The 17,570-nt window shown below is 48.8% G+C and overlaps 1 protein-coding gene and 1 pseudogene across 9 annotated transcripts in view; both read right to left on the bottom strand.

Moving 5' to 3' along the window:
- Nucleotides 1-201: 201 nt before the first annotated feature.
- The window catches only part of PPCDC (phosphopantothenoylcysteine decarboxylase), a 32,646-nt gene continuing 15,277 nt past the window's right edge, over nt 202-17,570 (bottom strand). For 3 of the 9 annotated variants that reach the window (XM_008157054.3, XM_054716682.1, XM_054716683.1), the window contains exons 3-6: nt 6,203-6,298; nt 5,200-5,328; nt 1,689-1,857; nt 202-1,018 (exon numbers count right to left, since the gene is read on the bottom strand). In XM_008157054.3, coding sequence (XP_008155276.2) covers nt 933-1,018; nt 1,689-1,857; nt 5,200-5,328; nt 6,203-6,298 — 480 coding nt within the window. In that variant the 3' untranslated portion in view covers nt 202-932. Of the gene's footprint in view, nt 1,019-1,688; nt 1,858-5,199; nt 5,329-6,105; nt 6,299-9,870; nt 10,030-13,857; nt 14,449-17,570 lie in introns of those variants that run through there. The other 6 variants (XM_054716686.1, XM_054716687.1, XM_028133439.2 and 3 more) reach the window with 5 other exon arrangements.
- LOC114228224 (U6 spliceosomal RNA) lies at nt 13,642-13,742 on the bottom strand (annotated as a pseudogene).

Consider the following 17,570-nt stretch of genomic DNA (forward strand, 5'->3'; position numbering starts at 1 on the left):
ATTTATTTTACATTTACTATGTAGGAGGCACTCAATGGGGTGGTTATTCTACACAAATTATCTCCCATCCAAGTACTAACCAGGCCCGACCCTGCTTAGCTTCTGAGATCAGATGAGATCGGGCGCGTTCAGGGTGGTATGGCCGTAGACCAAATTATCTCATTTGATTCTCTTAATAACTCTGGGAGGGTAGAGTAATACAGATGAGGAAAGTGAGGGTCAGAAAGGCTGAGTCCTGAGCCAAGGTCCCAGGGCTGGCAGCTGGTAGAACTGGGATTTAAACGAGGGGCTGTCCTGCTTCGGAGCCCTTGGCCCTTAACCACCGCATGACGCGGGCGTAACAGGCACCAGACCCTTCCTCGCCCACACCTGGCAATACCCCATTTCTGAGACCACAGGTGGGCCGTGAAAGAAGCAAAGAGTCTCTCAAAGGTCACTTTATTTCCCAGTCCCCCAATCTCACAGCATGGCCAGGGTCTTTCCAACTTACAGGCTTTCCTGACTCTGCAGGGCAGCTGACGTCCCAAAGGCCTGGCCAGGGCCCACCCCACGGGGAATCTCCAGCAAGGACCATTTCGAAAAGTGGTTCCTGGGCACAATGTAGAGTCAGGTTGGCCAGTCACTCCTCAGGCCCTCCCAGAGGCACAGGGACAATACAGCAGCTTGCTCCTTGGCTTGCCGGAACCATCCCAGGAAAAGGAGGGAGGAACTCCAGGTCGCAGGGAGTCTCCCGGCTGAAAGAAGCTGAGACCTGGGCCTTTGGTCCAGTTTACCTTGGGGCAGGTCAGGCCCTTGGAGACTGTGGAGCCGGCCCAGGCTAGACCCTTATTCCGCAAAGGTGAATTCTCACCATACTCTGCCAGTGTCCACCTTCACTGACGCGGCCTGAAGACACACTGGGTGCAGAAGGACACACATGGGAGACCCCGGGTTCAACTCTGCGGAAAGCCAGCGTGCTGGGAGAGAACTTCCTTCACGGTGTCCACAATGGTGTCCACCTCAGCCATGGCCCCCAAGCCTAGGGAATAATGTTCTGCTGTGGCCCTGCAGACTGAGGCAGGGCACCACCCCCACCCCCACTCCCATCCCACCCTGTACTCCCCGGAGGGCTCCATCCAGACCCCAGTGCCTGAGAAGGCCAGGGCCTTCTGCCTGAGCCAGACCCATCACATCCTTCTGAAACCCATCAGGACAGGACCCGAAAACAGTTACAGTTATGGACTATGCATGGACTGTTATGGCCTTGTCATGGACTATGCATGGACTGTTATGGCCTTGTCATGGACTATGCATGGACTGTTATGGCCTTGTCATGGACTATGCATGGACTGTTATGGCCTTGTCATGGACTATGCATAGACTGTTATGGACTTGTCATGGACTATGCATGGACTGTTATGGCCTTGTCATGGACTATGCATGGACTGTTATGGCCTTGTCATGGACTATGCATGGACTGTTATGGCCTTGTCATGGACTATGCATGGACTGCGTGCTGGGATATCAGGCACCTTACATGAACTATCACATTTAATCCTAACAATGCTGAGGGGTGATTCCCATCTTCCAGATGAGAAAGCTGGGCTTGGAGGATAATGGTTTTGCCTGAGGTCACAACAGGCTGGGATCTTAATCCAGATCTGACCATGGGCCACGAGGACAGGCTGTAAGCCTAGCCAGATACCCACCTTGGTCTCCACACACCAGCTTCTTGGCCACACAGGGGATCTCGATATAGCCAAAGGCCTGGAGCTGGCCCACCTGCTGCGAGGTGAGGGGATGCTCCCACATGGCAGTGTTCATTGCTGGGCAGAAGAGCAGGGGCTTTCTGCGGTCCCAGGCCCGGATGACACAGGTCTGTGAAAAAGGGTGGGGGAGGGGGTGCATGATGTTCCCCCTACCATCCCTCCCAACCCTTCCAAATCCTACACACCATCCTCTGGGTCACAAGCAGCCATGAGTGTAGGATGTCTGAGGGCTGCTATCTGCAGTGAGCTGTCCCATGTCCCTCTAGGACAGTGGTTCTCAACCTTCCTAATGCCGCGACCCTTTAATACAGTTCCTCATGTTGTGGTGACCCCCAGCCATAAAATTATTTTCGTTGCTACTTCATAACTGTAATTTTGCTGCTGTTATGAATCGTAATGTAAATATCTGATATGCAGGATGTCTTAGGCGACCCCTGTGAAAGGGTCGTTCGACCCCCAAAGGAGTCGCGACCCACAGGTTGAGAACCGCTGCTCTAGGAAAAGAGAGGGGAGTCCAGAGAACAATGAAATGAAGAGGCCGGGACCAATGCCACCCTTCTCAGTGACCCTGCCCTCTCCTGGGACAGGAAGGAAGCAGGACAACACACCGCCTCTAGATCTGGCTGTTTGCATCGTCCCAGACGCCAGCATTTCTTTCCCACCAATGTCTCTCAGAGGTCAGCAACCCGGCTATGAGTGGACAGTTTCAGTCGCACTTCCTCTTGGCCCTGTGACACCTGCTGCTTCTGCAGAAGTCATGAGTATACCTAGAGGAGCCCCCGGACTGCATGTGGGGTGGGGTGGGGGCTGTGCTGGGGTTTCTATGTGTCCTCAAAATAAAATACACTGACCAGAGCAGAAACCAAACCCTTCCATGTCCCACACTCTCTTGCTCTTCCCACCTCATCTCTAAGCTCAGGGTTTCCTGGACAAACCAGAGCCCCTCCAAACCTTCTGGCAGCAAGAGGCATGAAAGAAGGCATTAGTTCCCATCATCACTTCTGTTTGGCCAACACTGTATTCAGCAACTCAGGTTCTGCCCCTGGGAATCTGCTTGGGCAAAGAGGAGGCTTGGATCCCGATCAGGAGACCAGCTCCCAGCTAGACTGGTGACCCAAGGAAGTCACCTTCTCTTCCGGATCTGCTTGGCTGTTTAGCACAAAGAAGGGGCCAAGAACTGAGTGGCCAGAGGGTGGGTCACATGACAAAAGGCCCAGAGGCCAGCACACAGAGTCACACTCAGCACACTGCTCTAATAGCACCCCAAGTTCTGGGCACTAAAAAGGAAGGAAAGAGAACTGAAGGAGAGAAGTAGCAGGGTGAGCTTCTTTTCCAGGATAAAGGATAAAGGATATAAGGATAAAACATCTTTTGAGACCTCACCAGTTTGGCTCAGTGGATAGAGCGTCGGCCTGAAGACTGAAAGGTCCCAGGTTCTATTCCGGTCAAGGGCATGTACCTTGGTTGTGGGCACATCCCCAGTAGGAGGTGTGCAGGAGGCAGCTGATCGATGTTTCTCTCTCATCGATGTTTCTAACTATCTCTCTCCCTTCCTCTCTGTAAAAGAATCAATAAAATATATTTAAAAAAAACAAACAAAAAACATCTTTTGAGAGAAGACAGAGCCACAGAGCAAGGATGGTGACAGTTTATACATTGTAAGATTTTCAATTTCTTAAAATATTTGCCTTCGCCCAGCCAGTGTGACTCAGTGGTTGAGCACTAACCTATGAACCAGGAAGTCAAGTTTTAATTCCAGTCAGGACACATGCCCGGGTTTCGGGCTCGATCCCCAGTGTGGGGCATGCAGGAGGCAGCCGATTGATGATTCTCTCTCATTGGTGTTTCTCTCTCTCCCTCTCCCTTCTTCTCTGAAATCAATAAAAATATGTATTTTTTAAAAATTTGCCTTCAAGTGAAACCTTTTGAGGAAAATTATCTGGGGGCTGGTCTTGGGAACTTATTCTACGGCTCAGCCAACTCAGGAGGAGGGAACTCCAAAGATTTCAAGGAGCAGTGCAGCTTCAAGGAAAAAAGGGAAGCAGAACTTTCAGGAGGAGGGAGGAAGCCCCCGGAGAGCAGCCCAGGCCGGGGCTTAACTCCTGGACCTTGGTGTGCTTTGCCACATCAGCCAGCTGCTGACCAGCGTGGGAAGCCCGGAGGTTTGGTAACACAGTGCTGGGCACACACAACTCTGACCCACTTCAATGAAAGGGGCAGGAGGCTCACAGGCTCCACTGCCTGTCAGCCCTGGCACCAGCCCCACTGGGAAGCCTTCTGCACTCCCTTACCATAGGCTCACCCCTCTGACTCCCCTACCCTGCTCCTGGCCACACAGATGTGTGCTGCTCCTCTTCTGCTCGCCTCGTGTTCTTATTCAAGTGATGCTTAAACCACCAGTGATTCTTCCAAACCTGCCTTAAGTGCCATCAAGCACAGGCAGAGACTAACCTACCTGAGCCCAAACACTGACCCGCCTCGTCACTCACTTCTTCCCCACACTGAACTCCGAAGAACTCCTGGCTGTTTGTCACGTAAAATTACTAATCGTCTCATACATACAGTGAGTACATGCCCAGCACTGTGCAAGGTGGAGACTCCATTGTCAAAGGACTGACTGGGGTCATTTAAGACTAGACCACACACAGAGCATGCTCCCTTCTCGCCTGAATGGGTGAACAAAAACCCTCTCCTTCCAGACCGTGAGTTCCCGTGTCCTGTGTGTTTCTCAGCATGGGTCCAGTTCATGGTGGGTAAAGCTCAATAAATGAGTAAAGGGAGGGTAATGAGGCAGAGGGAGGAGAGAGATCATGCCTAACTCCTCCCAGGATGATCAAGTGCACAAAGGTTCTTTCAGGACAATAGCTCCCTGAGGTCTGTCAGTCCCCACTTCGCACAGCTGAGCTTGTGCTCCTTCCCTCCATCATCTATAAGCTCACACTCTGGCCCTGTCTTTCTCCTATTTTCCTTTCTCAGCTTCCCATGGCACATGGGAAACTGCACCTCCACCTGTGACTACAACACAGACGGGATAAATGTGTGTGAGACATCCATGAAGAAGCAAACACTCTTATCCGTTGCCCATGTGGGTATCCAGATCCCAGTGAGAAGGCAGGCAATGGGGGGCAGGCAATGGTACTAGGCCAGGAAACCGACAGAATGGCAGCCCATGAATGAAGGACAAAGGGAGAAGAGCTGAACGTCAAAGGGCAGGTGAGGAGTGGACAGCCTCAGAAAGCACCCACAAGTCGAGTCCATCCATCAGGACCACACCTTCTGCCCACTTGCCAGAGCACAGGTGATATGGGTAGGAGGCAGAGGGGCAGTGTTCTGAGCAAACTGGACCATGATAAAAGGATTCCAAGGTGAGAACCTTGTACAAAGGTAGTCTGTAACTCAGCAAACTGGGAGAGAGGTTCAAGGAGGGAGGAGAGCACAGGGATTCACTCACAAGCAAGTTGTCACAGATGCCACTGGCCACCTTCCCCAGAGTGTTGGCATCAAGAGGAGCCACCAGCATAAGGTCTGCCCACCTCCGAAGGTCAATGTGGAGAACTGGGTCGGACCGGCACTTCCACATCTGGCAGAGAGAGAGAAATGGGGTCACTGGGCAGACCACTCTGTTGGTAGAGGGAAGGAGGTGTGTGTGTGGGGGCGGGGGGGGGGGGAGGGCAACAGAGGCCAAGGACACTAAGTCAGGAACCGGAGGAAGACCACCTGGTGAGCAACCCTGCCCAAATCCACGGCCGCCCCCTCCACAGCTAAGCTGGGGAGAGACTGGCTGCAGCCAACAGCCTGAGAGAAGCCAGGCCTGAGAAAACAAACGCCCCTTGTCTTTCAAGCTATTCACTTTATGGTTTGGTTTTCAAGAGAACTGACATCTGGCAGGGAATTCCTGCCCTGTCTGCTTGAGGCGGATGCTTGGGCTGTCTAAGCCAGTGGACAGTGAGAACTGTCTGGGGCAGTGAGAAATGGGGGAGGGGGAGAATTGGGGAAGACGGACCAATCAGAAATGTTCTAGGCTGAGAATGTTTAAAAATGCCTTGCAAGGCACCCCTGTGAGGCCCACACTCAATGTCTGGTGACTCAGCCGCTGCCCACCCTTCTGAGGGAGAGCAGATGCAGGCTGTGGGAAGTGAGGCACTCTGGACAGTCCTGACATGGGGAGCCATGGAGACAGGGCGAGGGGAACAGAGCTCTTCTGTGGTTGTATCAGCCCAGATAAGCCCAAGGGCATTCAACTTCAGGCTCGGGGCCAAAGCCGAGCTCTGCCTGGGGTGGGAGGAGACTACAGGCCTCCCACAGGCCAGAAGCTAGACACTTGTTTTCTTCATCAACTCCGCCTTGAGGGCCCTACCTGCTGACCTGAGCCTGGTCTGTCTGCTCCAGGAGTACAGTCCTGTCCTGTTGTAGACACATGATGGAACACAGCCCTGGGGACCTCCAGCACTGACCTCCCATTCATCCTTGTCGCTGTAGAGGGTGACAGGAATGTCCTGGGGGCTGTAGAAATGTTTGGCTCTTTCAGTCGTGACCACTGCTACTTCCACCTGTCACCAAGAAAAAACGGGTTTGGGGAATGGGGGTGGTGAGACATGTTATCAGAGCCACTCCTGGAGGCCACGTGGGACCAGGCCAGGCAAGAGCTTTCTTCATAGCCTGGCTACAGAGAGGACTTCTCCCTCCTTGGCAGTTTGCATAACTACTTCTACTGTCACCAAAAGTTCAGGCCCCACCAGGTGTGGCTGTTTCACTTCCATATCAAGGGGCTACCGTGGAGTCAGTCATCAACTGTGCAATGTACATAAAGCTGCAGGCTGCCTCAGGCTCCTGCCGCTCCCGCAGGAGGAGGCAAGAGGCAGAGCCAGACGGGAAAGACACTCAGGGCAAGAGCACCCCAGAGGCCATGGCCGGCAGGAGGGGCCATCCCAAGGAGGCTCACGGGTCCTGAGCTCTGGACCACATTGGAGCCCTGCCCTCTGCAGGCCAAGGCACTGGGATCTGGGGCCCGGCACAGGGTGTTTGTGCCCATGCCCCAGCGAGAGAGCAGGCAGGCTCTTCTCGTACTTCTAAGAACAAGGACTCATGGGCTCTGGCTGCAGACGGGCTCCAAGAAAACCAAACCCACGTCACGTGCCTACACTCATGGGGCAAGAACCAAGTTTACCTTCATACTACTCATTTACTAGCTAAGTTAACAATGCAAACAAGGGGGATGGTCACAGTACTTAACAGAATGATGGCCTTGAGAAAGAGCACATGGTAACGTGAATGGCACTCAAGGTAAAGGGGCCCAGAAGAGGTGGCTGAGAGGATGTAGGAAATCACACTTTTGGGGGACATTTATCCAGAAGGGAGAAATATCAAGAGTGACAAGGACAGAATCATTGACTAATCAGGAGGGGTCATGGGTGGCAGTGTCTGGGCCAGATCCAGTCTGCAGACATGTTGTTTGGCCTGCATGGGGTTATAAACATTTTTGAGCCAATATATACAAATCAAAAGATTTCACATAGAAAACTTGTTTTCCTGGCTTCTCTTGAAAATCAGAAGCTCTGGCAATCCTGGACCCACATTCCTATTGATAACGACTCTGGGATTGAGTGATGGCTGCCTCTTTGGATGAGGTGTGCCTATGCCCATTCAACCTAGTCCCCAGCCCTCCCTATCGTCTCCCGAAGGCCCTCTCTCATTTCTTTCCTGCCTGTCACGGGGCAGTATTCTACACAGCACTTAAGAGCAAAGTAGAGAACAGACGTCTCAGAGAGGTAGCCTACAACTGAACTTCAGAAGCTCTGTTGGACTTGTCCATTCTCTCTCACTCCCCTATAAGAACCTACCAGACTCAGAACTTGCTCAAAACCTCAGGGACCTTTTAAAAAGTTATTTAAATCAAACCCCCACTGAGCACTGGAATCTCCTCTAGGACAGCCCTGAACAAGCCTTGTCCAGTTCTGAACAAAATGGCAATTGGATGGGGCTGCCATTCCTCCACTGAGTTGCTGAGGGACCAGCACAGGTGGGGAGAGCAGGAGGAGACAGGATGGTGTTGAGACTCTTAAAACACAGTCAGTGACGGGGGGGAACGTATGGGGCATAGTAAGTTAGGGTACACAAAGGAAAAATAACATATAACTTTCAAATGAGAGAGAAAATTCAATCTATACAATAAAAGATAGGGAAGGCAAAAATGAATCAGAGAGAAAACATGAGAAGTATAAAGCATGAAATGAGATGGCAGAAGTCCTAATGTAATAGTAATTATCTTATCTAATAGAAGAGTAATATGCAAATTGACCGTCACACCAAGACACAAGATGGCCGCCCCCATGTGGTCCAAGATGGCTGCCCCCATATGGACACAAGATGGCTGCCACAAGATGGCCTGCAGGGGAGGGCAGTTGTGGGATGTTAGGGGTGACCAGGCCACAGAGGAGGGCAGTTGGGGGGAACCCAGTCCCTCAGGGGAGGGCATTTGGGGGGGGACCAGGCCTGCACTGGAGGGCAGTTGGGGGGGGAGGGGACCAGGCCTGAGTGCAGGGCAGTTGGGGGGGACCAGGCCTACAGGGGAGGGCAGTTGGGGGGGACAAGGCCTGCAGTGGAGGGCAGTTGGGAGGGACCAGGCCTGCAGTAGAGGACAGTTGTGGGGGACCCAGGCCTGCAGGGGAGGGCAGTTGTGGGCGATCAGGCCAGCAGGAAGGGCAGTTAGGGGTGACTGGGCCAGCAGAGGAGGGCATTGGGGGGACCAGGCCTGCAGTGGAGGACAGTTGTGGGGGACCCAGGCCTGCAGGGGAGGGCAGTTGGGGGGACCAGGACTGCAGGGAAGGGCAGTTGTGGGGGACCAGGACTGCAGGGGAGGGCAGCTGGGAGCCAGCAGTCCTGGATTGTCAGAGGGATCCCATTGGGATCGGGCCTAAATGAGCAGTTGGACATCCCTCAAGGGGTCCCAGATTGGAGAGGGTGCAGGCTGGGCTGAGGGACACTGCCCTCCCACGCCCGAATTTTGTGCACCGGCCTCTAGTAGTAAATATATAATGGGTTAAATTCCCTGATCAAAATTCAGACCCTCATATTAGATGTTTTAAAATCCATCAATCACATCAAAATGTGCCTAAAATGACATATTTAAAACAAAAGGATAGCCCTGGCTGATTGCTTAGTGGTTAGAGTGTTGGCCTATACACCGGAGGTTTGCAAGTTCGATTCCAGTCAAGGGCACATACCTGGGTTGCAGGTCTGATTCCTGTTCCCTATCAGGGCGCATGTAGGAGGCAACCAATTGCTGTGACACATCGATGTTTCTCCCCCTGTCCCCCCTTCACTCTTTCTTAAAAAATAAATGGCAAAAATATCCTCACACCTGGGTGAAGATTAAAAAAACAAACAAATAAAAGGATACGTAAAGGTTAAATGAAAGAATAAACTTTCAGTTAAATAAGGTGGATTAAACTCTGCTCCCTCCCAAAGCCCACGGAAATAAGAATAAAGGGATTTTGTAAACAATATGAACCACCAAGAACAAAGAGAAGAGGACAAAAAAAAAAAACAAAAACAAAACAAAAAGCAGTTAATATACGTAAACACATTTTTGGAATAGGCACTAGAAAGAGGTATTAGCAGATTCAAAGATTAGACGAGATCAGATACCATTTTTTTAAATGAATATTCGGGGGGATAAAGAACTCTTGGAAATGAAAATTATAAATAATGAAATTTAAAAACTCAATATAAGTTTAGAAGAAATCATCCAGAAAATAGAAAGATAAAAAGATGGATAATAGCAGAGGGGAAAAGATGAAAAAAAATCAGATCAACTCCAGAATTCCAAAATATGACATATAATGAGCTCCAGAACAAAAGAACAGAAAAATAGAGGGGAGAAAATTACAAAAGAAATGAAATTTTCCAGAACTGAAGAATCCAGAGATGGGAGTCATCTCTTCTGCCTGTAGGAGTTTGAGGTGTCCCGCGTTAGGCTGAGGGAACCTGGAGTATCACATCCCTAGAACCCACTGAGTGTCTATCAATGCCTGTACCCACACTAACGCTTCTGGAAACTACATCCTCCTGCTGATGTATATGGAGTTTGCAATCTGCAAAAAAAATTAAGAGTTCTTCTCACCCATGTTGCTATTGAGCCACAAGTCCTAGACTGTATCTGCGCAGTTAACTCTTCTAGTCCCAAATGCCGTTTCTCACTTTTCCCTGGTAAAATCCACCTTTCCAGAGTTGGCCCCCTGTTTCAGTCTATGGAGCTCTTGAACTATTCTTCTTGGCCTATTCTCAGCCAGCATCACCATCCGTAGAGCCCTAAAACACGAATTCAAATCATGAACAGAACAAAGACAAGAGTAGAGCCCTTCCATAAGTCTAGGGCTGGGGGTGGGGAAGAATCCTTCCCAAGTAGAATCTTTAAGTGGTTATAAACATGCTAACATCACCAGGTGGTCAGGGGATGTTCTAAGATTACATCAAAACCTTACCTAAAATCCGAGGAGGAACCAAGATGGCGGCAACGGTGAACAACTAAACTGCTGCCTTGCACAGCAATTTCAAAACTGCAACTAAAAGACAGAACGTCTACCACCCAGAACCACGGGAAAGCTGGCTGAGTGGTGGATTTACAACTAAGAAGGAAAAATAAAGGAGCACAAACACGGAAAGGCTGAGGTACGGAGGCACACGAGTTGGGCTGGTGGCAGGCGACTGGGTGCTCGGCTTTTTTTCAACCCGAAGGGAGACAAGCTCCCAATCACTCTGAAACCCAGTTTCTGGGGACACGCGGGGGACCCAGACACCTACGGGGAGAAGCTGGACTCTCAGCCATCGGGTTGGAAAGTGAGAGTGACTTTTTTGCAGAAGTGCGCCCAGCAATCAGTGTTTACTGTGCTGGAGTGCGGGACGCGGGGACTTGGAAACGTGGAAAGGCAGAGACGGCTGACAGAAGCCATCGCTGTTTGCCACGCCCTAGCCTAGTGACGCCCTGAGACCCCGCCCCGCCCTGAGACCCCGCCCCGCCCTGAGACCCCGCCCTGTACATTCTACAAACCCACCCAGGCTCCACACAGCGGCTTTTGCATATAAATGGTCTGTTCTGTGGAAGCTTAACCAAATAAACTGCAACTCCAGTCAGACTGCTCCAAAACCGCCAAAGCCCAAGCAAAGAGGAGAAAACTGTAGTTCTTGCTGTAGCTCCTGCTGGGTGGCCTCAGACAGTAGCTGAACTGCACCCCATTGGAGATCCAGAAACTAGGGCATCTAGTGGTCAGTGTGAAATGACACCAGATTTCAATCACTCTCATAAGGGACACATTCAAGAGGCAGACTCAGTGAGCGCCAAAGCCCTACTGGAACAAGTCCTGCCCCATAAACATGTCTCCAGCACAGCAACTCTTCCGTTATAGACACAGCGGGTTCTCACAGATAATTGGCCTGGAGGTCAATTCCTCCCAGTGACACCAACAAAAATCAAGACTTAACTACAACAAGGCTGTACACACAGTCCACAAAGGGGTGCACCAAGAGTGTCTACCTCAGGTAACTGGGAGGCTGACCCGTTGAACCAATAGGACACCTACTACACAAAGCTACCCTACCAACTCAAGGAAGCAGCGAAAATGAGGAGGCAAGGAAACAGATCACAGACGAAAGAAATGGAGGAGAACAAACAAATGGACATGGAGTTCAAAACCACGGTTATAAGGTTTTTCAAGAATTTCATGGAAAAGGCCGATAAATTCAATGAGGACCAACTAGAAATTAAACATACACTGACTGAGATAAAAAATATTATGCAGAGACCCAACAGCAGACTAGAGGATTGCAAGAATCAAGTCAAAGATTTGGAATACAAAGAGGCAAAGGACAGTCCTCCAGAGAAGCAAGAAGAGAAGAGAATTCAGAAAGTTGAAGATAGTGTAAGAAGCCTCTGGGACAACTTCAAGCGTACCAACATTAGAATTATGGGGGTGCCAGAAGAAGAGAGAGAGCAAGACGCTGAAAACCTATTTGAAGAAATAATGACGGAAAACTTCCCCCACCTGGTGAAAGAAATAGACTTACAAGTCCAGGAAGCGCACAGAACCCCAAACAAAAGGAATCCAAAGAGGACCACACCAAGACACATCATAATTAAAATGCCAAGGGCAAAAGACAAAGAGAGAATCTTACAAGCAGCCAAAACAGTTAGTTATCTACAAGGGAGCACCCATACGATTATCAGCTGATTTCTCAACAGATACCATGCAGGCCAGATGATGGAGTGGCAAGAAATATTCAAAGTGATGAATAACAAGAACCTACAACCAAGACTACTCTACCCAGCAAAGCTATCATTCAGAATTGAAGGGTAGATAAAGAGCTTCACAGATAAGAAAAAGCTAAAGGAGTTCATCACCACCAAACCAGTATTATATGCTGAAAGGTATTCTTTAAAAAGAGGAAAAAGAAGAAAAAAGTAAAGATAAAAATTATGAACAACAAATACATATCTATCAACAAGTGAATCTAAAAGTCAAGTGAATTAAAAATCTGAGGAACAGAATAAACTGGTGAACATAATACAATCAGGGGCATAGAATCGGAGTGGATTGATAATTCTCAGGAGGAAAGGGGTGTCTGTGTGGAGGGTATGGGAAGAAACTGGACAAAAATCATACACCTATGGATAAGGACAGCGGGGGGGGGGGGGGGGAGGTAAGGGCAGAAGGGAGCGTGGGAACCGGGTAGAGGGGAGATATGGGGGAAAAAGGAGGAACAATTGTAATAATCTGAACAATAAAGATTTATTAAAAAGAAAACCTTATCTAAAATCCAAAAATACTTTGTCTAATATTTAAAAAATAAACTAAAATGGGTATGCCTTATCCCCAGTGAGCCCAATCAAGCCCAGTGACAAACCATTTCCTAAGTGCTTTTTTAAGTGCTTACAAGCCTTGTCTATAGTAATTTGTGGAGCCCACCTCCTTTGTCTTTTTGCTAAATGGATATTAGTCATCTCTAGGCCTCAGGCCCTCTGCTGTCTCTACTGCATCTTGTAGGTCACCAACTATAACCTCAGCAATCCAGGAGAACTTGCCAAGGTCAGAAGATGAATCACCCAACTTGGGGTTCATGTCCCTCCTATCACCATCTGTCCTACTTTTTCAAGTTCAAAAGAAAAAATGCAAACAAAACAGGACTCAAGTCCCTCCCATTCTTTCTGTCCATCCTAATGTTATGCCATTGGCCTCCAGCACCAGGCATTATTTTGTTCTTTTTCCAAATACTGGAACAGCCCTCTTGGTTGTCCTGAGTTTCACTGCAAGCTTCAGCTCACTCTGGACCATATAAAACCTTCATGTTTAGTTACATGTCCTCCTTTCCATCTGTTTTCTCCCCCCACCACCCCAACTGATTTATTTATTTATTTAATATTTATTGTTGAAAGCATTACAGATGTCACTTTCCCCCCTCCATTGACCCCCTCTACCCCGCTTCCACCCCTTCTCCAGGCCTTCACTGCTCTATTGTCTATGTCCATGGGCTATGCATATATGCATGTAAGTTCTTTGGTTAATCTCTTCCCCTCCCTACTTCCCTCTAAAATATGTCAGTCTGTTGCATGCTTCATTGTCTCTGGTTCTATTTTGTCAGTTTATTTTGTTCATTAGATTCCACATATGAGTGAGATCATGTGATACTTATCTTTCTCTGACTGGCTTATTTCACTTAGCATGATACTCTCCTGGTCCCTCCATGCTGTCTCAAAAGGTAAGAGATCCTTCTTTTTACAGCTGCATGGTATTCCATTGTGTATATGAACCACAGTTGTTTTTTTATCCATTCATCTACTGATAGGTACTTGGGCTATTTCCAGATCTTAGCTATTGTAAATAATGCTGCTATGAACATAAAAAATATGGAATGCCTCACGGATTTGCATGTCATCCTTGCGCAGGGGCCATGGTAATCTATTGTTCCAATTTTAGTATACCATATTTTTCCATGTATAAGATGCCACCTATAAGATGCCCCCCACTTTTCCAACCCAAAATTAAGAAATCAATATTTTAAACATAAAACAGAACACATTTTTATTTAGTAATTACCACAGGCAATGTTTACATACCAGTACTATGATATTATGCAGCATATCGCTTTATTCAGCCTCTGTTGCATCATTGCTCTCTTCCTCATCACTATTAGTTCCAGACATATCAATTTCTTCAACTTCTATTGTATCACTGCTGTCTTCTGAGTCACTACTCATAAACTGGTGGCATTTTCTGAGCTAACTTTGTTCGTGTTCTCATGGCCAACCCATCTCTCCTCTTGAAATTAAAGCACCATTTTATCTCTCCTGTAAAATCAACAATGTTCATTTCACTTGCAAACACTCTTGCCTGACATTGAATAATCGTGGTTGACACATATACTCAGTAAGCCACTCTGGCGCTGCTCCATAATCCAAGTCTTAAGCCTCTGCTCCAAGTTTGCCCATTTTGCTGGTTTTCCTCTTAAGGCCTTCCTCTTTTTTGGCATCTTAAGGAGTTGTTCTTCCTGTTTTCTCCACTGTCTGATCATACACTCAGTGGGAGAGGTCCAAATTGTCTCTCTGCAGCTCTATTTCCATGCTCTTTTGCATAGCTGTTTACATTCAGTTTGAATTTTGCAGAGTAAGACAATCGCTTACCGGTATTTATCTTTTTATTTTTTTGACATCTTTATGGGCTCAGAATGCTCAGGTCCCTGTTGCATCTGCACACTCCATGTCCACCTCCAATTATGACATCAGCTGACGTCAGTAACAATAAGGCTCATGATCGGAGGAAGCCTGTTTGACAAGCTATGGGCAGCCACGAACCCCTGTGGCAACCTCCTCGTCTGACTTCCATGTATAAGATGCCCCTCGATTTTCAGTCTAATGACTTTAGAAAAAAAATAGCATCTTATACACAGAAAAATATGGTATGTGCTGCTGAAGTGAGCACTCCATCTGTTTTCCAATCTCTGTCAATAGGGGGCTTTCCAGGTACTTCTATCAGTTTCTAGTCACTGCCTTCTTTTCCTCATGGGTATCATTTTCTCATTTCTAAGAGCTTCCCAACCATCTTGAACAATTTGCCACTTAAGAATGTCGCAGTTCATCCACTTCTATCCTAAAATTTTGAAAGCTTCATCCTGAACATCTAGTTTCCCTACTCTCCCCACCTCCCAAACTGCCGGCCAGGTCTTCAAGTGAAGACTGTGCCTGGGCCCAGCCTTCAGAAGCGTTCTGTTTGGTAATGGCTGTGTGTAGGGGCTCCCTCCTCTCTCTCAGCTCTACACTTTCTTTCCTTCTACATCACCTTCAGGGCCTCAGGACCTTCATTCAGCCCGTCTTTGCCCCTGGAGGGTTCCAACCAGGGATCCAGGCAGGGCTCCCAGCCTAGGCATTAGCCCCCGCTTGAGACCTTCCCTCTAAGACTCTCCCCCAGTCTCAGTAGATCCCTCTCTGGCTACCTCCCCAGGGCACACAGTTGTCAGGGAGTTTCCTGGGGTCACTGTCTTTACCTAAAGAGTAATGTGGAAAGTATGTGATGGGTCCATCCTTCCCAGTGCCCCTACCCTGGCCCTTCTGAGGTAGCCACCTCTCCTTGGAAGTGACCCTGACCCCAGTGCTGTCCAGCAGGCCCAGGCCAGTTTTTCTGGTTTTAGAGAGATGTCACTTGATCTGATTCATCAGCCCTATGGACTTTGTTCTTTCATTTTCATTCACTCTGTCAAAAGGTCTGGGAGCCAAAGGCTGGGCCCCAAGTGTGCACACAATTGAAGAAAATAAAAAGCAAGTTGTGTTACCTTCTAGATATTAAATTACTCAGACTATTGACTCATTCAACCTGACCTTTCTCCCAGCAAATGCCAAGGAGTCCTGGCAGGGCAAAACCACTCCTGAGGGCAGGAACCCTCCGTGGCTTTCTCTTACACACTCCCAGGTCCCGGTAGGAGCAGGGCCAGGCATGAAAACCATCTCCCACATCCTACAGAGCTCCTGGAAGGCAACTCTGGGCACAGCCTCCTGGCAAGAACACTGCGAACAGTTTTTATATCTAATGTTTTTAACCTGAACTTCTTTGTGTGATGTGACCAATGCCTGGCCACACCCTTATATGAGCTTTCTGTTTGTATTTTGCCCAGTATTCATAGTGATTTCCTTTTGAAACCAGTTGGCAAGTCTGGTTTCCTTTTCTCTGAAGAGACATCAGCAATCCCATCTGGGGTTCCTGGAGTCAGAGAAGAGAAATGAAAACAGATTTGGGGTGATACCTTCTTTTCTACTTTAGGCCCATTGTCTGGCCCACATTACTTCTGGAGCAGATTGAGAGACCTGTGGAGAAGTACTTCCAAAGCCATAGGATGGGACAAACCCCAGGGCTTGAATTTGTACCTCCAGTAGAAATAGTGGCCTCTACTCACTATAACCATGAGCTAGTAGCATGCCCTCTCCAAGTTATGACAACCAGAAATGTCTCCAGACATTGTCCACTGTCCCCTGGAAGGCAAAATCACCTACTCTATGCAGTGATGGAAATGTGTCACATCAGTGTTGTCCAATATGGCAGCCACAGCCACATTTGGCTACTGAACACCTGAGGTGTAGCTAGTGTTACTACAGAACTGAATTTGGGTTCATTTAATTTTAATAATTTTAATTTGAATTTGAATATGGCCAATAACTGCCATATTAGATAGCACTGCTCTGGTATACACAAGCGGAGAAGAGCCACCCAGCTGAGCGGCTGGAAAAGACTGTTTCTTGTATGGTATGTGATAATAGCTCCACAGACTGATGAGGATTCTAAAGAGGAAGCACCAGCCATGGCTTAACCTGCCACAAGGCAAGGAGCCCTGAACTTCGGTGGATCAGACCTCCCTCTGGGTTGGCACACGTAGCAAAGGCTGACCAGTGTTGATGCTGGCAGTGCCCAGGGCCTTGGGGCCGGCCAAGAAGCTGGCATGAACCTAGGCATGGGGGTGGCAGGTATACTCCAGGAAAAGGAGTCTTGGTGTCCAGGATAGACAACACATGGTGTGGAAGCTGTAGAGGAGGTAGCATTGTTAAGAAATCCCCAAAAGGTTTCTGGTTGACTCACTGGGTGTTCCAATCACTCTATGTCTCAACTGGCAAACATTTACCAAGCCTACTATGTACACAGGGGCCAGAGCTAGTAAGATACAAGCTCTGCCCTCAGTAAGGGCTCAATTTAACAGGTAGGTGGGTATGTATAACCCCTGACCATAAAGCAAGGCAGACCAGGCAAGAGTCCACAGTTCCTGGAGATTCCCATCCTCACAAATGTGGTTAGCTTGAGCAAAGAATGTCCCAGCTCCAGATCTGAGCTGCTCATGTTCACTCACCAGTTCTGCTAACCTACTAGCTGGAGGATCTCAAGCAAATCCCTCTTCTCCTCTAAACCCAGTTTTCCTTTCTGAGCCAAGAGCCATTTGGACCCATGGTCTCCAGCGGCCAATCCAGCCCACTGTGCCATCCCAGCCCTCTTGTGACCCTTGCCATTTCCTACCAGGCTCTGCCTCCCAAGGGGCCCCCTGGGGGAGCTGGTGTTCTGGTTGCACCAGCCCTTTAGTCACTCAAGCAGGACCGGCTGCCAATCCCTCTGTGCTCCTCCCCAGCAAGAGGAAACTCTCAAACATGAAGCCAGAGAGACAGATGCTCAGGCTCTCCATGGGGATATTGTTCTAGGGTATCAAGGAAGGCCACTGCGGTCAGGACCCCGCAGCCAGGGCTGACTGCCCTTGACCAGCCGTCTGCAGAGTTCACTTCCTAGAGGAGCAGGCCAGCGA

Source organism: Eptesicus fuscus, chromosome 5, assembly GCF_027574615.1.
Source record: "Eptesicus fuscus isolate TK198812 chromosome 5, DD_ASM_mEF_20220401, whole genome shotgun sequence".
Lineage (NCBI taxonomy): Eukaryota > Metazoa > Chordata > Mammalia > Chiroptera > Vespertilionidae > Eptesicus > Eptesicus fuscus.